This window comes from Macaca thibetana, chromosome 2 (assembly GCF_024542745.1).
Source record: "Macaca thibetana thibetana isolate TM-01 chromosome 2, ASM2454274v1, whole genome shotgun sequence".
Lineage (NCBI taxonomy): Eukaryota > Metazoa > Chordata > Mammalia > Primates > Cercopithecidae > Macaca > Macaca thibetana.
In genome coordinates, this window is record NC_065579.1 from 151,274,405 (window position 1) to 151,296,297 (window position 21,893).

Genomic DNA, 21,893 nt, shown 5'->3' on the forward strand with positions numbered 1-21,893 from the left:
TCAGAGACGGCAGGTAGAAGCCAGGACTTTCGTTCTCACTAGATGGCAATGAATCCCTCCTCTACCCTCTTACTGTGGTATCAGTGGAGAACACGTGGGACTCTGGACATCCATCTTCACTTGACAGTAATAAGATAATTCATTTCTCATCAGTAACAAGACAGTGGGATTCTCATCAGAAACCACAGAAGCCAGAAAAAAAGTAGAACATTTCTCAAGGGCTGAAAGAAAAAAATGCTGCCAAATTCAGAATTCTGTATTCAACAAAAATATCCTTTAGGAATAAAAGGAAAATAAAAACATTTATCAGATGAAAGATTAAGATAATTTGTTGCTAGCAGATCTACCATAAAAGAATGGTTAGAGGAAGCTCTCTAAATAGAAAGAAAACAATAAGATGGAATCTTGAAATGTGAGGAAAGAAAAAAGGACATGGTATGCAAAAATATGGGTAAATACAATAGGTTTTCATTTTCCTCTTGAGTTTTCCAAATTATGTTTGATGGTTAAAACAAAAATCATTATAACACTGGCTGATGTGGTTCTAAATATATGTGGAGGAAATATCTGAGCCAATTATAAATAGGGGAGAGCAAAAACACATCTAGGGAGATAAGGTGTCTTGAACTAGTAAAATGTCGACACCAGAAGACCATAAAGAGTTAAGTATGTATTACGTGATGCCTACAGCAATCATTTAAAAAGCTACACAAATAGATATACTAAAAAATACCACAGATAAACTGAAATGGAATTCTTTTAAAATGTTAAAGTAACCCACAGGAAAATAAAGAAAAAAAAAAAAAGAAAAATGAAAAAAAACAAAAAATAAGCCCTAACATATCCATAATTACATTAACTATAAATGACTTAAGTACAGCAATGAAAAGACAGAGATTGGCAGGGTGGATTAAAAAACATGAATCAACTCTATGCTGTCTGTCAGAAACTCTCTTTAAATAACATAGGAAAGTTAAAAGTAAAGGATGGGAAAGGATATATCACATAAACAGTAATCAAAAGAAAGCAAAAGTGTCTACATTGATACCAGATAAATATCAAAATATTTCAAAGCAAAGAAAATAAATGGGGACAGAGAGGAACATATATAATGATAAATGGGCCCATCCACCAAGAAGACACAGCAATCCTAAATGTGTACGAACAAAACAACATAGCTACAAAATACATGAAGCAATAGAACTGAAATACAAAATGGAAAAATCTATAATCCAATACTCTTTTCTAGCCAACTGGTATAACACTAGACAGAAAATCAGCAAGAATATAGAACTTGAAAATACCAAGCAACACGATCTAAACATTTACAGAACACACTCACCCAATAACAGCAGAATACACATTCTGTTGAAGTGGCTATGGAACATGTAACAAGACAGACCATACTTTGGGGCCATAAAAGACACCTCAACAAATTTAAAAGAAGTGAAATCACACAATGTGTGTTCTCTGATCACAATGGAATCAAACTAGAAATCAGTAATGGTAAGGTAACAAGAAAATCTTCAAACATTTAGAAGAGAAACAATGCAATTCTAAATAATCCACAGGTCAAAGAGGAAGTCTTAAGGAAATTTTAAAAATTATTAAGAGAAAATGAAAATAAAACATACCAAAGTTATGGAATACAGCTAAAGAAGTGCTAAGATGGAAATCTTTAGGAGTTAGTGCATACATTATAAAAAAGAAAATTCTCAAACCAATCATGTAAGCGCCTACTTCAAGAACCTAGAAAAAGAACAAAATAAATGCAAAGCAGGCATATGGAAGAAAATAGTAAAGATAAAAGCAGAAATCAATAAAACTGAAACCAGAAAAACAGCAGGAAAAAACAAAGAAACAAAGATCTGGCTCTTGAAAAGATCAATAAAATTAACAAGTAAGACTGACAAAGAAAAAGACAGAACATGCAAATTACCATTATCAGGAATGAAACAGGGGATATCACTACAGACCCTGCAGACATCAAAAGGCCAATAAGAGAATACTACAACCAACTGTAAACATATAAGTTTGATAACTTAGATAACATGGACCATTTCCTCAAAAAACACAAACTACCATAAATTCACTCAACATGAAACATAATTTGAATAGTTCTATAACTACTAAGAAAATTTATGACCTATTATACTGCTACAGTAATCAATACTATGTTGTCGTACTGGTGGAAGGATAGACAAAAAAATCAATGCAACAAAATACAGAACCCGGAAATGATCTCACACAAGTATGTCCAGCTGATTTTTTACAAAGGTGTAAAAGCAATTTAATGGAGGAAAAAAAAATTGCCTTTGCCATAGATGGTGCTGGAACAATATAGACAAAGGAACCTTGATTTAAGCTATCTAAGTCTCACATCTCATACAAAAATTAACTCAAAATGGATCACAAATGTAAAATATAAAACTGTAATAAAAGGTCTAGAAAAAACATAGTAGAGAAACTTAGGTTAGGCAAAGAGCTCTCAGACTTGACCACCACAAGCATGAACAATAAAAGGAAAAATTGATCAACTGAACTTTATCAAAATTAAAAACTTTTTTCTGTGAAGAACCCTGTTAAGAGGATGAAAAGACAAGATAGAGACTGATCTGAAACTATTTTTTTTTAAACATAGACTGGGAAAGGATATCTGCACACTTCCTTTCTGACAAAGGATTAATATCTAGAATATATAGCTGTCCCCAGTATCCATAGGTTTCAGGACCTCCCTCAGATATCAACATTTGTGGATGTTCAAGTCTCTGACATAAAATGGCACAATATTTGCATTTAACTCTTATCCACATCCTATTGTATACTTTAAATAATCTCTAGATTACTTTTAATACCTAATACAATGTAAATGCTATTATACTATATTCTTTAGGGAATGACAAAAAATAAAAGTCTGTACATGTTTAGTATGGATGCAATATTTTTCCAAGTATTTTCAATTCATGGTTGGTTTAATCCACGAATGCAGAACCCACAAATATAAAGGGTCAATTGTATGAAAAACTCTAAGAAAAACAGTGAAAAAACAAATAATCCAATTAGAAAACAAGCAAGGCCGGACACGGTGGCTCACGCCTATAATCCTAGCACTTTGGGAGGCCGAGGTGGGTGGATCACCTGAGGTTAGGAGTTCAAGACCAGCCTGGTCAACATGGTGAAACCCCATCTCTACAAAACAAAAAACAAAAAATTAGCTGGGCATGATGGCGGGTGCCTGTAATCCTAGCTACTCAGGAGGCTAAGGCAGAAGAATCGCTTAAACCCGGGAGGCAGAGGTTGCAGTGAGCCAAGAGCATGCCATTGCACTTCAGCCTGGGTGACAGAGCGAGACTCTGTCTTAAAAAAATAAATAAATAAATAAAAAATAAAAAGATGTAGACATTTCACTGAAGATAATATACAAATGAAAAACACATGAAACAATGTTTAGCATCATTAGCTAATGATGCTAAACAATGCAAGTTAAAACCACAATGAGCTATCACCACACAAGAGTGGCTAAAATAAAAAATAGTGACAATACCAAATGTTGGTGAGGATGCAGAGAAACTAGATCACTCACACATTGCTGGAGGGAATGTAAAATGGTACAGCTACTCTGGAAAACAGTTTTTCAGTTTCTTAATAAAACTACCACATAACCTGGCAATTGTACCCCTAGGCATTTATCCCAAAGAAGTGAAGACTTATGTCCGCACAAAAACCTCCACATAAATGTTTATAGCAGTTTTATAATAGCCAATATTTTAAAACAACTCAGATATCCTTCAATAAGTAAATGAAGCTGGATGTTGTGGCTCACACCTGTAACCCTAGAGCTTTGTAGGGGCCGAGGTGGGAGGATTGTTTAAGGCCAGGAGTCCAAGACCAGCCTGGGCAACATAGCAAGACCCCATCTCTACAAAAACAAATTAGAGAATTAGCTGGGTGTGGTGGCACACACCTATAGTCCTATCTACTCAGGAGTTTGAGCCCAGTTCAAAGCTGCAGTGAGGCTATGATTGCACTACTGCACTCTAGCCTAGGTGACAGAGCAAGACCCTATCTTTAAAAAAAAAAAAAGGAACAAATCATTGATACATATCATGGAATACTACTCAGCAATAAAAAGCAACAAATAATTGATTATGCAACAACTTGGCTCAATCTCCAGAGAATTATGCTGAGTGAAAAAAATGCCTATCTGGCTCATGTCTGTAATCCCAGCACTTTGGGAGGCTGAGGTGGGCAGATCACGAGGTCAGAAGTTCAAGACCAGCCTGACCAACATGGTGAAACCCCATCGCTACTAAAAATACCAAAATTAGCCAAGCATGGTGGCACATGCCTGTAATCCCAGCTACTCAGGATGCTGAGGCAGGAGAACTGCTTGAACCCAGGAGGCGGAGGTTGCAGTGAGCCAAGATTTGGCCACTGCACTCCAGCTTGGGTGACAGAGCAAGACTCCGACCCCCAAATAAACAAACAAACAAACAACAACAACAGCAAAATGCATACCACAAAAGGTTACTGTTACGGACTAAATGTTTGTGTCCTCTCTAAATTCAAATGTTGAAGCCCTTAATCCCTAATGTGATGGTATTAGGAGCTGGGGCCTTTGGGAGGTAATTAGGTTTAGACAAAGTCATGAGGGCGGAGCCCCCATAATGGAATCAATGACCATGTAAGAGGAGGAAGAGATTTCAGCACTTTCTCTGTGTGAGGATATACTAAGAAGGCAGCCTTATGCAAGCCAGGAAAAGGGCCCTCAGCAAGAACGTGATCTGCCAGTATCTGGAACTTGGACTTCCCAGATTCCAGAACCATGAGAAAGAAACATCTGTTGTTTAAGCCACCTAATCTATGGTATTTTCTTATAGCATTCTGAACTATGCCAGTTATATACTATATAATTTCATTTATATAATGTCCTTAAAATGAGAAAATTCTAGAAATGGAGAACTTGTTAGTAATTGCCAGAGATTAAGGAGGGGTTAGATTAAGGAAGTGGATATGGCTTCCATGAGGGATCCCTGTGGGGAGAGGAATGTTCTGTATCTTGACTATATCAGTAAGAATACTCTGGTTGTGATACTGTTTTACATAGTTTTGCAAGATGATAACATTGGGGGAAACCAGGTAAAGAGTACATAAGATCTCTCTTGCAACGCCATGTAAATCTGCAATTATCCCAAAATAAAAAGTTTAATTAGAAAAACTTTACCCATACACATATGTCTGAAACTTACTTTACAAATAACAACAGAAGCTCCTTGGCTTATGATAGGGTCACATCCTGATATAGTCATTATAAGTTGAAAATATCCTAAGTTAAAAATGTATTTAATACAATTAACCTACCAAACATCATAGCTTAGCCTAGCCTACCTTAAACACGCTCAAAACTTTGGCCTACAGTTGGGCAAAATCATCTAATACAAAGCCTGTTTTATTAAAATATGTTCATTGTCTCCTATAATTTATTGAATAGTGTGCTGAAAACCAGCATGGTCATGTGAGTACCTGAAACATAGCTTCTACTGAATGCATATCACTTTTGCATCATTATAAAGTTAAAAAAGTTCCAGTCGGGGATGGTCTGTTTATACACGCCATGCGCACACACATATAAAAAGGGAGTGAGATAAAGAAGGTGTTGCAAGATGTTAACAATTGATGACTCTAAGTATACTGGTTTTTCAACTTTTCGGTAAGTTTCAAGTTTTCAAAGTAAAACACTGAAGGAACAGGAATAGTCTCTAGTTTCTTCACTGATCCTTTGCTCTATTTGAAATGTTCCGTATCAAGATTAATCCTATCGGGCTGAGCTTTGGGCTTCCATAAGCACCTGCATCCTGATGAAAAAGGTGACAAACAATGTAGTAATGGCTTTTCAGATCTGATCTAAAGAGGATTTAAAAATATCCTGACAACTGGAGACAGAGCACGTTATATGGTAAAACATAATTACTTAAGTTTTACTGTGGGGGGAAAAACAGCATTATTATCACCCTGCTCATCATATTTAGAAAGCAGGAAGTTTCATACCTTTCAATGTGAAGGAAATTAGTTTTCTTCTTCTCTTTTTTAAAACATGAATTTATTTAATTCTCTCAAGTAAAAGAACACCTGAGTGACACCACTCTACCATGAGGCAACTCTCAAAACTACCTGAGGCTGTTCTGGCAAATGTAACAGAGGTGTGCATATCTACAGCCTGGTAGTCAAGTGCTCTGAAGTCACAGAGATCTGGGTTCAAGTCACTAATAAGCTATAAGAACTGTCTATACCTCAGTGAGGAGGATATAATGGTATATCCTCCTTTTTGTGAGGATTTAATGGTACAATGAATATAAAAGGCTTAACACAAAATAAGAGCTCAATACATTCTGCCATTATTACTAAGCATTTACAATTACTTAAGACAAAGCAACCAAAACTTGTATTTTACAAGAATGATTATTTATAAAACTATATTAAAGCTAATACCTCACAGTTTTAGATAAAAATCAAATGAGATCATGTGTATAGTTATAAAACTGAGTTTATTACATTATAAAAATTACACGAATTAGGAATTTTGCCTAGAGACAGCATGATATAGTAGACAGAACACAATACTCAAAATCAGAGACCGAGAGTTAAGTCCTGACTCTACTGTTTTCTGACTATGTGATCTCAGAACAGTACTGAAACTGCCTCAGTTTTCTCACTTTAAAAAATGAGATATTAGCCGGGAGCAGTGGCTCACGCCTGTAATCCCAGCACTTTTTGGGAGGCGGAGGCGGGCAAATCATGAGGTCAGGAGACCGAGACCATCCTGGCTAATATGGTGAAACTCCATCTCTACTAAAAATATAAAAAATTAGCCGGGCGTGGTGGCGGGCGCCTGTAGTCCCAGCTACTCGCGAGGCTAAGGCAGGAGAATGGTGTGAACCCAGGAGGCGGAGCTTGCAGTGAGCCAAGATTGCCCCACTGCACTCCAGCCTGGGCGACACAGCAAGACTCTGTCTCAAAAAAAAAAAAAAAAAAAAAAAGAAAAGAAGAGAGATATTATCCCTTTTGTGACACGATAGAAATTAAAATAGAAAATACAAGAGGCCAGGCACGGTGGCTCACGCCTGTAATCCCAGCACTTTGGGAGGCCGAGGCGGGTGGATCTCGAGGTCAGGAGATTGAGACCATCCTGGCTAACATGGTGAAACCCCATCTCTACTAAAAATACAAAAAAAAAAAAAAAATAGCTGGGCGTGGTGACGGGCGCCTGTAGTCCCAGCTACTTGGGAGGCTGAGGCAGGAGAATGGCCTGAACCCGGGAGGCGGAGCTTGCAGTGAGCCGAGATTGCACCACTGCACTCCAGCCTGGGTGACAGAGCAAGACTCTGTCTCAGAAAAAAAAAAAGAAAAGAAAAAAATATATACAATATTTCATAAAATTAAAGACTATGTGACATTAACAAATATAAGTTTTCACATTTCCTGCATGAAATGTCATTCATTATTAAATGTCAGATTTGACAGAAAATTTCTGAAGATAATATAAATGGTTAAGAAAATCAAGCAATTTTTTGGCTGGGCGCGGTGGCTCATGCCTGTAATCCTAGCACTTTGGGAGGCCAAGGAGGGCGGATCATGAGGTCAGGATATCGAGACCATCCTGGCTAACATGGTGAAATCCCATCTCTACTAAAAATCAAAAAAACTAGCTGGGTATGGTGGCAGGTGCCTGTAGTCCTGGCTACTCGGGAGGGTGAGGCAGGAGAATGGTGTGAACCCCGGAGGTGGAGCTTGCAGTGAGCCGAGATTGCGCCACTGCACTCCAGACTCCGTTTAAAAAAAAAAAAAAAAAAAAAAAAAATCAAGCAGTTTTAAAAAATGGGGCCACTGGAACTAAAATGTCTAATGTCTTTATGTAAAAGTCAAATACATATATTCAAAATATGTCCCCAAAGACGTCCACTGAACTTTAGGTAGTCTTATATTTGCAGTTCTGACTCTTAATATTAATTTTTTTTAATTCAAGCTAGAAAAATGTGTCACTTATAAAAAAAGTTAGGTCAAAATGCCTTGCTTGCTATAACATGTTTTAACAAAGACATTCTTGCATTTGGGTAACCGGTAACTTCCTTTCCTACAAATGTGTGCCTCCTCTGGCCTTGGAAATGTGACTATCAGTCTCCATGTCACCCAGGTGCAAAATCTCTTCCCTCCTTAAGTTTCATAGTCTTCAAGTCCCAGTGAGTCTTCCTTCTCAATGTCTATTTTTTTCTATCCTCATTGCCATTACGATGTTAGCTTGCATTACTTTCTACCTGTAGTAATAATTTCAAACCGTTTCCTTGCTTCCAGTCTCTCTGCTCTCATAGTCCATTCTATTCATTACTGCTAAATTGAATCAGAAAATCCTGCTTTTGCTGTGCCACTCTCTATTCAAAAACTTCCCCCCAAATACAAAATCCTCAGCCTAGAGTATAAGCAGAACCTGGAAGCTGAATGATCAAACACCAGAAAATCTGGTAGTCTTTTTTTTTTTTTTGAGATGTAGCCTTGCTCTGTTGCCCAGACTGGAGTGCAGTGGCGTGATCTCGGCTCACTGCAACCTCCACCTCCTGGGTTCAAGCAATTCTCCTGTCTCAGCCTCCCAAGTAGCTGGGACTACAGGCATGCATCACCATGCCTGGCTAATTTTTGTATTTTTAGTAGAGGAGTAGAGGCAAGGTTTTACCATGTTGGCCAGCTGGCCTTGAACTCCTGACCTCAAGTATCTGCCCAGCTCGGCCTCCCAAAGTACTGGGATTACAGGCATGAGTCACCACACCCAGCCTAGGAGTGGTCTTTACTACCACAGGCAGATGACATACCACCACTGAAGCCTCAGCACAGGAAAAAGGTTAACATCAGGTTCACTGGGATCTATGTCTACTCAAAATGGAGATGTAGGTCACAAAGTTAAAAGAGGCTCAAATTAAAAGAGAAGCAAATAACTCAGAGTTTTAATAATTTATTTAAAATGCACAATCGTTAGAATTGATACCTGAAATAAACAATAATGGAAAGTGTTTCTTTAAAATGGAAGAAAACCTACCTGGTAAAGGCAGGCTGCTGTTCCAAGGAAAAATGCAATGATGTAATTAAAATCATCACCATCACTCTGCAAAAGCAAAATAAAAGATTATTTTTGTTTCTGGTGGGAGCCCATTTCCAGAAACAATCCATCAAGATAGGCTATAACAATGTTTATACACAGTCAAAATTGTCACACACTGGTATATAAAAATTCTCAAGAGTCCTAAAATGAAAACATAAAGCACATTCTAAGGCCTAAAGAGTGTGAGGTAGAGGTACAAGTGTTCCTCTACATTTTGGCCACCCCCATCAATTTCATTCCACTCAAAAGAGGAAAACCACTGGGGAAAAGTTCTGACATACTGTTAAAAGCCTCTCATCCTACTACTAAAAAAATCACGTACAAATGTACAATGCCCCAGTGGCTGACAAAGTTACTCTGGCTCACTAGGGTCATTACTTGACTCAAATACTGACAAACTTTACTACTAGTAAGTATATCACCGAATTGTCCAATAAAGTAATGTGATACGATTTTCTAAAAAACTGTGAAAACTGAAAAGCTACTATCCACTAGAGTGTGCTAAATCCCAATGAGAAAAATTAAGACTAATCAGTCTTGCATGCTATGCTAGAAAAACAGCCACCCAGAGGAAAAACAGATACCTCATGCATAGAATGTCTCTGCAAAGAAAACTAATGGAGACAGGTAACAACTCATGCTTTCCTATTCCTTTCTGGTTCTTCTTAAATATCTACATTATCAACTTCTTTCAATGTTTTTATACAGTAAAACATAAAGTCCAGACAGGAGCATTACATTTTTTTTCTCTTCCAGGCAGGAGCATTAATTTGGCCCTTTTCTTATATTAGAGAGAAAAAAATCTCTTTATACGATGAAAATTTCTACAAGACACAGAAGAGTATCTCATTATCATTTCTTCATAAAATAGTATAAAGGGAAAATTTCTTTTGCACTGGTTATTGGGCAACAGAACAGACTGTAAGGCAGAGGAGAGCTGGCTTATCCTAGTGAGAAGATCTTAAAATAGGAACCACTCATCTGTCTGGATGCTCAGGCCTGTTGCACCCCAGAGACAAGGAAGGTCAACATGAAACCTTTCCAGTGTAATAATTCTAAAACTTTAAATAAGTTCTGCTTGATTATTTTTTCTTTAGTCCTTTAGTTTTTAAATGACCTTTTTTCTGATTATAAAAGTTCATGTTCATTGTAAAGAATCTGGAAAATACAGCCTATACAAAAAAGAAATTAATATAACCTATAAATGCTACAACTCTGGGAAAATTACTTCTAACCTTTTCATGTATTTCCTTCCAGTCTTTTCTGTGTATGTAGATACACTTTTAAAAAATAGATTGATACTTTCATATACTACTTTTTAGTACTTCACATTACATCATAAACACTTTCCCAAGACAGTAAATATTCCTCAACCACACAATTTGTAATGATTATATAACCTTTAATTGTGGGGATATACTATAATTTACTGTCCTACAATTGGATACTGTATTTTTTCTCTAAATTTCGACTTTCTAACTCTCTTAATCACCCTTTTTCTCTTTCTCTTTTCCTTTTTTTTTTTTTTTTTTAATTTATGAGATGGAGTATTGCTGTCACCCAGGCTGGAGTGCAGCGGTGCGATCTTGGCTCACTGCAACCTCCGCCTCCCAGGTTCAAGTGATTCTCCTGCCTCAGACTCTCAAGTAGTTGGGATTACAGGGGCGTGCCACCATGCTTGGCTAAGCTTTTTTTGTATTTTTAGTAGAGATGGGGTTTCACTGTGTTAGCCAGGATGGTCTCGATCTCCTGACCTTGTGATCTGCCCGCCTCGGCCTCCCAAAGTGCTGAGATTACAGGCGTCAGCCACCACGCCTAGCCTTTGTTTATTTTGAGACAGAGTCTTGTTCTATCACCCAGGCTGGAGTGCAGTGGCACGATCTTGGCTCACTGCAACCTCTGCTTCCCATGTTCACGCAATTCTCCTGCTTCAGCCTCCCAAGTATCTGGGATTACAGGCATCCGCCACCATGCCTGGCCAATTTTTGTATTTTTTAGTAGAGTGCGGGGTTTCACCATGTTGACCAGGCTGGTCTTGAACTCCTGACCTCAAGTGATCTGTCTGCCTTGGCCCCCGAAAATGTTGGGATTACAGGCGTGAGCCACCGCGTCTAGCCTTAAATGCCTTTAAAACACTTAGAAGCATATTTTTACAGTCAGTCAGACTTGGGTTCGAATCTTTACTTACAATCTGGGGCAGTTACTTAACTTTAATTTCTTCTTTTGAAAGCTAAAAGTTGTAGAGATTAAGTGAAATAACATTTGCAAATACAAAGAAAAGTAACTGGTACATAGTAAATACTCAGAAACATTCACTAACTCCTCTCTCCCTGGGGTTACTGTCTGCGTCATTTGAAAAATCTTTAATTGATAAAGAGAAGACTGCCTATTAGCCTATTCTTCCATTTAATAAATATTTATTAAGCATTTACAAGCCAGGTACTTTGTTACTATCCCTAGTACAGAAAAGAGTTAAGTCCGGCCAGCACAGTGGCTCATGCCTGTAATTCCAGCACTTTGGGAGGCTGAGGCAGACGGATCGCGAGGTCAGGAGATGGAGACCATCCTGGCTAACACGGTGAAAACCCATCTCTACTAAAAATACAAAAAAATTAGCTGAGCATGGTGGCGGGTGCCTGTAGTCCCAGCTACTCAGGAGGCTGAGGCAGGAGAATGACGTGAACCCGGGAGATGGAGCTTGCAGTGAGCCAAGGTTGTGCCACTGCACTCCAGCCTGGGTGACAGAGCGAGACTGTGTCTCAAAAAAAAAAAAAAAAAGAAAAAGAGAGTTAAGTCCACATCAACATAAGGAGGTCACTCTAATTAAGAAGGCAGATACGTAAATCAATAATTACCACCCAAAGTAATAACTGATGGCACAGGTGTGTGTAGAGGATACTAAAGGAGCCCAATGGAGACACATCTAATTCTGCATAGAGAAAAAAGAAAGGCCAGGGAAGGCTTCCTAAAGGGAGTAAAGCTTAAAGTCTGGGTCTTAAAGGCTGGTCTTAAAGGCTGAACCTGGTAGACAAGGTAGGAAGAGAATCAAAGGCAAAGGAATTAACATGTACTGTGTCAAAGAGGGAGGAGATTAAGATAACTCAGAGGCTTCTGGTTTAGGCAATGCTTGAATGATACCATGCACTAAGTTGGGCGTATAGGAAGAAAAGTAACTCAAGAGCAGAAAATATTGAGCGCATTGTGGACATGCTATTCTGGAGTTGCTAGTGGGACATCCAAATAATTATATTTAGCAGATATTTCAGTCTGCTTCAGGAAAGAGTTTGATCCAGAGATCTAACTTGGCAGTCTTCTATTTTAATAGTAGTTAGTTAAACAAAAGGCCTATGACAACCAAGTAAAAATCTCAATTCTTGATTAGCTCCTAGATGAGAGAGAGGAACAAAACACTATATAGAACATTCTGGGGGCAACTGTGGAAATTTGAATACAGATTTTCTATTAGGTAATACTATACCAATGTTAAATTTCTTTGGTGTGATTAAGAGGATTATGATTACGTAAAAGAATATCTTAGCCCTTAAGACATACATATTGAATTCAATTTTGCAATAAACTGAGATGATACCTACAATGTTAACTTTCAAATGACTCAGTAAAAAAAAAAAAAAAAAAAAGAAAGAAAGAAGGAAAATGGTAGGTAGGTATATGGGGTGGATGTTAATTCTACTGTTCTTTAAACTTTTCTGTAAGTTTGAATTATTTCAAAATAAGATGTTATGTGGTGCAGGGAAAGGAAAACACAAATATTTAATACACAGTCATGCAGCCACTAAAAAGAATAGAATAGGTCTCTGTGTACTGATGTGGAATAATCTCCTACATATTTTTAGACTTAAAAAGATGCAAATTAGTATTGAGTATGTTATCATTTCTATAAAAATTTTTTAAAGAATTGCATAAGTAAATATATAAATACCTATATACTAGCATATGCACATAATCTCCCTAGAAGGATGACTCTGAGGAAGAAAATTGGGAGAGAATTACTTTTCTGTAAAAATATCAACTCTTATAGGCTTTGAAATTTTTCAAGCGCATATTTTACTGCATGTGTGTGTGTGTTTATGTATATATATGTGTATTTTTTCAAAAAGGCCATTATGAAAGTAACCAAGAAGAAGGCATGGAGTTGGAAGAATACAAAGCCAAGGACAGAATACTGGAGAATGCCACTATATAAAGGACAGGTGGAGGAAGAAAGTCTATTAAATAAACTGAGGAATAGGAAGAGAAACAAGGAAACAAAACAAAACAAAATGGGAGAAAACGGTTTCACAAAAATGAACGGATAAGAGATTTGTCAAGAAGAAAACTGTAAATACATTAAACTATTAACAGTGATTTGTGTCTATGTTTCCTGAAATAAAATTTATTTTTTGAAATTAAACAAGGAAATGTTTAAAAGGAAGAACATAATGACAGATGAGGCAGAGAGGGTACATAAGACTCGACTCTAAAGAGTAGCTGCTGTATTTGGCAACTGAAAGGACACTGGTGAGCTTAATGGTGGATATCTAAGAGAATTACAGGAGTAGAAAAGACATCATAGTAGACTAAGAAATAGAGGGCAAAGGAACAAGACAACAAACATATTCTACTCTCTCAAAAAATCAGAAGAGAGCATATGTAAAGAGGCTTTTTTGGTTTTGTTATTTTTTTGTTTTTTTAAAGAACAGCAGGGCTGAGGGAAACGAGCCAGTAGGGAAGCGCAGATGAAATGTAGGTGAAGGAATAGCCAGAGGTTGGAAGGTGGGCAGAGGACAGCAGCAGGGACAAAAGTGGGGGTGGACAGTGCTGGGGAAACAGAGACAGGGAGAAAGGCAGAGGAGGGGAAGAAGAGGGCAGAGGTAAGGAGTTCCAATACAAATCTTTGTGAATGTCACTATTCACCTTTAGGGGATACTAGAGTACCAATGTATTGCTCTGAAAAGAAATAAAGTAAATTTTCTTTTAAAGATAAGGATGGGGCCAGGGGCAGTGGCTCATGCTATAATCTTAGCACTTTGGGAGGCCAAGATGGGAGAACTGTTTGAGGCCAGGAGTTTAAGACCAACCTGGCCAACATAGCGAGACCCTGTCTCTTTAAGAAAAAAAAAGATGAGGATGAAGGTAAACAAAAGCCTCATATAGTAGCCACACAATGTATTAGGAGGATACTATTAAAATGTTTATAATAATTAGGGAACATTTACTTTTTGATATTAAGTGAAAAAAAGGACATAACGGATATATGTGCCTATATGAAAATCTGGGGATAATTTTTATTTTATTCTTTATACATTTCACCCAATTCTTTTTTATGTTATTTTTATTTATTTATAACTTTTTAATTTTCTTTCTCCATTTTTTAATGTTATTTAATCTTTATTATCTTCTATTTCACGGCACTGTCTTGTATGATCCCCTAATTCTTTAACAATGAATTAGCATATAATCAGAAAAAATACTTTTATTTCTTTTGAATAAAAGTAGACACCACATCTTAGCATAGATATGTCACTAAATAAATGAAAAAGTTCTGTTAAGTATTAGCAGGGACATAATTTCTTTTCTTTTTTTTTGAGATGGAGTCTTGCTCTGTCGCCCAGGCTGGAGTGCAATGGCGTGATCTTCGGCTCACTACAACCTCCGCCTCCCGGGTTCAAGCAATTCTCCTGGCTCAGCCTCCCAAGTAACTGGGATTACAGGCCCCTGCCACTGCGCCCAGTTAATTTTTATATTTTTAGTAGAGATGGGGTTTCACCATATTGGCCAGGCTGGCCTCTTGGCCAGGCTGGTCTTGAACTCCTGACCTCGCGATCCACCTGCCTCGGCCTCCCAAAGTGCTGGGATTACAAGCGTGAGCCACCGTGCCTGGCCAGCAGGGACATAATTTCTTTAAAAGGTATTAACAAGTCTATAGGAAAGAAGATAAGAAATAAAAGCAAGTTGATGACTTCTGCTTTGTAGAAGCTTTTACAAACAATTTTAGAATCAGAGAAATCTTAGACTGCCTGTCCTAAGACCTAAGAAATGGTCCCTGGGCTTATGTAGTCTAAAACCTTCATTTTGCAGAATTGCAAGATGAGATACAAGAAGGTAAAACAACCCATGTAGGGTCACAAAGTTAGTTACTAGCAGATGGGACCCAGGTATTTTAACTTCCAGGCCAGAATTTCTACTGAGATATCAGAAGATTCCATTTGTTTTCTAATGTGCCATACGCAAATTACTTTCAGTTTGGTATTAGCCTAATTAATGTAATCATTTCAAGGTTGATCCTTAAAGAAATACATGTAATATAAGCCAAGTTTATGCCTTCATAAGGTATCAATTCACAAGAAACTTATTACCATCTCTAAACTCAGCAAAGTTAGGAAGTGAAAATACTCTAATTTATATATTACTGTGGACACCAAAATAAACTTATGAACTTAAAAAAACTATACCCATCCTAAGCCTCCTCAGTCTAAACTTAGATACTAAGAAGAACTTCAGTGCTACATATTTGAATAAATCCCTTGCTATCACCCTATGAGGCAGTTAATAATCTGGAAGAAACAAACTTGTGCTGAATCTTCAAACACCATTAATAATATATAAGAATGCTGATTCATGTGGGTCCTCAAATTTAAATGAGCCTCAAGATACTAGAGATAAATGTAGCAGCCATTTCTAGCATTCGAAAAGAGTGTTTAGAATTCATGGCTTTAAAAAAGTAAGCTTTAAAGTCTATATATTACTCACACTCAGGAAATACATGACATATTTTCAGTCAGATCTAAAATTATAATTCCCAAATAAGTCCTTTGCTCTTAAATCAAGTATCAGAGAAGCAGTAAGCCCACTCAATCTGGGGTACTGCCCTTCCCCCTCTCCTATCACCACTGTGATATGAGTAACACCACTGTAGGTAACTTCAAAATAGATAAAACTTTAAGTCCTGTGTCCTGGGATTTACACTCAAGTCTTCAGAGCAGACCACCTCAGAAAGTTCAACCTTTACTAACCAAAAATTATCTAGAGTGACATTTGAGATTATTCCTAATGAAAATGTAATGATCAACCAGAAAGAAGGCTAAGAGTATGTCTTAAGACTAATGGCTTTAGTGAAGATAAAAAGGATCTTTTATCCAATATAAGTTGTGAACAATGATAAAACAGACTTCAATAAGGGAAAATTAAAAGTAAGAGACCTCTGGTTCCCAATTTTGTATGTATTTTCTTTCAGGTTAAGTCGGGCTAAGGATGTACTTGGAAAATTACTCTAGTTTGCACTCCTGAACCTATCTGGTTTAAAGCTCTTAAGTTTATCATTGTATCCATTTACATTCTGACATTTCATTTTCTCCTTTTGTTCACTTATCATCCATTCCATCTTTTAGGACACAGAATCTTTACAAGGCAGATAATTCTAACACTAATATAGTGCTCCTTCATTTATCTTCACAGTGGGAAAAGGAAAGGAAAAATATTTCCAAGCACCCGTCACTTACCACAACATCGTACTCAATGCAGATATAAAGTCTTCAATAACTGGAACAACGGGAGTTTCTACTTTTGGTCAAGTGGATTTGCAAAGGTACTGATTTTCATTTAGGTGAGAGGATCAGAATTTGCTGGAAAATCTTTTAAAACTACCTATGAGTGACAAACTACTTGTGGACTACATTATCCCCAACTTTGTATTCTGTTGTTTCTTGCTCCTCTGAGAATCACTCTCAGGAACCTCAACTACTAAATGAGCGTACGTGGAATACTTCAGGTGGGTTATGGCTGAACAGACTTTAAATGCTAAGGGAACACAGAGGCAGGTACCAATGCCCTCATTTTCTAGATAGCTAAGAATCCCATATGAACCAATTCACTGTTCCTTGAATCAGCTAAGTAAGAAATGTTGGAGTAATTTAGTCTAAGACAAAAGAAAAGATTCTGTATCCATCAGAAACATACAAGCCTATACACAGAGTTCCCAAATTATAAATGACCTACTAATAAAGACCCCTCTAACCTTTTCCCCATTCATAATTTATACCCCATGCTTCTTTCACACTCCACCACCATAGTTGTGACGAACTGTTTTAAATAAACAACAACAACAACAACAAAAATCTCTAAGTTTCTAGGAAAACTGAAATCTAACATGGGGCAGGAAGAAGTTGCAATGCCCTGCAAAATGTTCAGGCTCCCCCACAAACATATTTACCTTTACTTGCTTGAAATGTTTGTTGCTTAAAAATCTACTAATTAAGTTAACAAAAGTTGTCTTTTTTCTCTGCTTACATAACAGGTGCTAATAAATATTATTTAAAATGTGAGTGAAATATTCATGATTCAAAAATTAAAAAAAATATATAAAAGATACATATAAATATATACCAGCAAAAGTCTCATTCCCACCAATTTTCCATCTGTCCAGTTCCGAACATGTTCATTAGTCTCTTATCTTTCTAGAGTTTCTTTATGCAAATTAAAATATATTGTTGTTCCACCAAGCTATCCTAGATGAGGAGACTTGGGCTGAGCTGGCAGGGACCGGTGGGTGCTAGGCCAGAGGACCTGGTATGGCTGTCTCTCACTGGCTTTCTCAAAATGGCCATTGTTCTGAGAAGGCATAAATTTGTACATGTAACCTGGAAACATGAATTCCTGATTTCAGGCTCCATTATGGCGGGGACTCTAATATCCTCACCTGGCCTGTGTGCAGGGGAAGGTTCGGTCCCTCCACAGGAAGAGAAGGCCCAATCTACTGCTTCCTAAGAATGGGCTGGGCACAACCGGTTCTACTGTAACTGCCAAGTGGAGCAACACCTAACTAAAGAATATCAAAGCCCAGAGTGAGAACATTCCTCCCTTTCCAGTTTTCCTCCAATTTCTTCTTCTTTTTTTCTTTTTTATTGAGACAGAGTCTCACTTTGTTGTCAGGCTGAGTGCAGTGACGTGATCTCAGCTCACTGTAACTTTGCCTTCCATGTTCAAGCAATTCTCCTGCCTCAGCCTCCCAAACAGCTGGGACTATAGGCGCGCGCCACCAGACCCAGCTAATTTTTGTATTTTTAGTAGAGATGGGGTTTCACCATGTTGGGCAGGATGGTCTAAATCTCTTGACCTCGTGATCCACCTGACTCAGCCTCCCAAAATGCTGGGATTATAGGTGTGAGCAACCGCGCCCGGCCCCTCCAACTTCTTATTATGGAGAAAGTCTATGTTTTAATGATGGATTTTTAAAATAGACTTTTTAAGAGCAGTTTTAGGTCTACAGAAAATTAAGCAGAGAGTTCCACATATTTTTCTTCTCTCCTCTGCCCCTGATTTCTGACAAAGAGCTCCTAAAACCCTTGTAAATAAAGATGCTAGGAGACTCTTGTTTCCGTATCTGATCTTTTTTGTTTTGTTCCATTTGGTCATTGACCCTGGTGTTGACACAGGGTCCTTTGTAACTTCCTGAGTGATAAGAGCATATGAGGCTGGACAAGGTGGCTCACACCTGTAATTCCAGCACTTTGGGAGGTCAAGGCAGGTGGATCACTGGAGGTCAGGAGTTCGAGACCAGCCTGACCAACATGGTGAAACCCCATCTCTACTAAAAATACAAAATCAGCCGGGTGTGGTGCTGCACACATGGGGCATATTCTACATAGAAAAAGAATCAACAATATTATACAGTCACATCATCTGTAAACAAAGACAGCTTTATTTTTCCCTTCCTAATCTGTATATCTTTTATTTCCTATTCTCATCTTATTGCATCAACTAGAACTTCCAGTATGACGTTGGACAGAGTGGTAAGTAGGGACATCCTTGCCCTGTTCCTAGTCTTAGGGGGAGGCATCAGTTTCTCACCATTAAAGATGATGTTAGCTGTAGGTTCTTTCAATAGATGCTGTTTACCAAATTGAGGATGTTTCCCTCTATTCCTAGTTTGCTCCAAGATTTTATGATGTATGGGGTTTGGATTTTGTCAAATGCTTTTTCTGTACCTACTGATATGATCATGTGATTTTTCTTCTTTAGCCTGTTGATGTGATAGATTAATTGGCTTCTAATAGTGACTAGCCCTGCATACCTGGGATAAATTCTACTTGGTTGTGGTGTTAATTATTTTTGCACATTGTTGGATACAATTTGATAGTATTTTGTTGAGGATTTTCTATCTATATTCATGGTCTGTAAAGTCGTCTTTTAAAAATGTAATGGGCTGAGAAATCTCAGAGCTGTCAGTCAGTTACACCTAAGTGGTAATTAATCAGATTATTGTTCTTCTGAAACCTAAAACTCCATCAATTGCAATGAGCCAGAGACATTACTGATCAGAGGGAAGACAAGGAACAATTAAGAAACAAGGTAGGCTTTAGCCTGTTGCAGTATCTCAAAAGCAAAAAGCTGTAATTTATACTACTTTCCTCAGTTTTTAAGTTTTAAATCAGAGGAGAAAAAAAGAAATCAGCCCAAGAAGAGGAGGGATATAAGATCTGAGTGGCTGAAATAAATTACTGTTCCCTTAAACTGGTTTTGTGAAATACAATAGCCTTGTCTGAATTTTAACTTAAAGGTAATGCAGTCTAAGCCCCAGGTTCCATAACTTGTATACTGTTTTATAAGTCAAAGATAGTGAGGCTCTGCGGTGGTCAATATTTTCTCTACCCAAGCCCAAGCCTGCTTCACCAACAACTCTTCACACCCCTATACTACCGTTATTTCTACTATGTTGAGTACAAAAAAAAAAAGAAAAAAAAAAAAAAAAAAAAAGAGTATCTTATTTATAAGCTTTTTCTATCAGCAATCTCCAAATTGCCTTTCTTTCTTCTTTTTGTTAGGTAATCTAAACAGCTGAAAACCAAACTCCTTCTGCTGGAATAAATCTGACCTGGCATGTGGATAAGAAATAGGCCAAGGGAAGGCAGCTGGCTGTCCTGTGCCTAAAAGGGGAGAGGAGCTTTAACCTGCAGGCAAAGGGTGTTTGGAAGAGGAATTAGGAAGTCATAACATATCCTTTAGGAACAGCTCTGCTGCTGGAACCTGTGATGTCATCTGCTGTTGGCTTTACACGGCTAAATAGATGCAGAAAGATACCCTCCGAGGGTTCCCCAAAGTAACAGCAATTTAAAAACGGAATATAAAGTATGCTGAGTGGATTTTTACAAATGGTATTCTGTACTTAATGCTGACCAACGAAAGAGGACTGATTTATAATGTGGGAGTGTCAAGAGTTCTTCAGAGAAAGTGAATAGAAATACAGGAAAGGAAAGCTGTGCAGTCTCAAACGTGCTAACCTTGAAGAAAATTTCAAAAAGTTTACAAAAAGTGTAAGAGAAAAAATTAGTATATTCTGATAGCTATAGTTTCTGAAAAGAACTCCACTTGAAAATGAAATAGCTAGAAATATCTGAATAAATTTGTGGTTTTCCAGGAAGCTCAAGTTTTAAGAAGCCACTAACAAAAAAAAGAAAAAGGAGCAGATGAACTAAGTAGGGAATACGCAGAAGTGGTACAAACACAGCCCATGTGTGCCCTCTTCATTCTTCCACTGCTGTCTGTCTGGTCAGATCTTTCCAGGGCCCGCTCAACTCTCCTCCACAAAACCTTCCTTCTCCAATCCTGATTATACTGACCTCTCCCCGTTCCCAACTCTGTGTATTTGGCAATTACTTCCTTGCCTTCCCAGTTCAACTTTCAGTTATGAGACTGCAAGGCCTATGTCACACACATCTTGGGGTCCCCAGAGTGCCTATAGTGCCTCCTAAAGAGCAGATGATAAATAAACATGTGATGATGGAATCAAAGAAGCCAACCAGTGCTTTTAGAAGAAAGGAGGCTAAAGCAGCTATAAAAAAAAAAAACACAGATTTTGAGCTTGCACTGTAAATTATACTAATACCCAATCCAATTCAAATCAATTATGTAACAAGTAGAATGAACAGGCACAGTCACCTGAAATTGCAAAAATAGCACAGTACCTGCAGGAGACTTTCTATAGCATGAAAGCCTCGAATTAAATTCAGAGCTCCACATAAAAGACTAAGGATAAATCCTACAATCCCTGACAGAGTTGCTGGTTCCAGTCGCTGGTGAGCTGGAAAATAAAATAAATAGTTAGAAATGAACACCAATACCTCACAAATGAACTTAGGTAAAACAGAAATTCACTGCTCAACTTAAATGGGTCAAACAGATACTTCATAGAATTATTTAACAACATATATTCACAATTAAATACTGTTATAAAATGAAAAATGCTTGACAACATAAAAGCTTCATTTCCCTGAAAAATTAACTTTTCTCTTTTTTTTTTTTTTGAGACAGGGTCACGATCACAGCCCCTTACAAGCCTCAAACTCCAGGGCTCAAGTGACCCTCGTGCCTCAGATTCCCGACTCTCTACGATTACAGGCATGTGCCACTGTGCCTGGCTAATTTTTTCTTTTTTATTATTGTACTTTAAGTTCTAGGTTACATGTGCACAACGTGCAGGTTTGTTACATATGTATACATGTGCCATGTTGGTGTGCTGCACCCATTAACTCGTCATTTACATTAGGTATATCTCCTAATGCTATCCCTCCCCCCCCTCCCCTCCCCACAATAGGACCCGGTGTGTGATGTTCCCCTTCCTGTGTCCAAGTGATCTCATTGTTCAATTTCCACCTATGAGTGAGAACATGCGGTATTTGGTTTTCTGTTCTTGTGATAGTTTGCTGAGAATGATGGTTTCCAGCTGCATCTATGTCCCTACAAAGGACAC

The 21,893-nt window shown here is 37.8% G+C and overlaps 1 protein-coding gene across 3 annotated transcripts in view; it reads right to left on the reverse strand.

The window, feature by feature from the left end:
* Positions 1 to 21,893, reverse strand: part of SEC22A (SEC22 homolog A, vesicle trafficking protein) — a 69,989-nt gene that overhangs the window by 4,128 nt on the left and 43,968 nt on the right. For all 3 annotated transcript variants that reach the window (XM_050781757.1, XM_050781759.1, XM_050781758.1), the window contains exons 6-7: positions 21,109 to 21,224; positions 9,086 to 9,151 (exon numbers count right to left, since the gene is read on the reverse strand). In XM_050781757.1, coding sequence (XP_050637714.1) covers positions 9,086 to 9,151; positions 21,109 to 21,224 — 182 coding nt within the window. The remainder of the gene's footprint in view (positions 1 to 9,085; positions 9,152 to 21,108; positions 21,225 to 21,893) is intronic.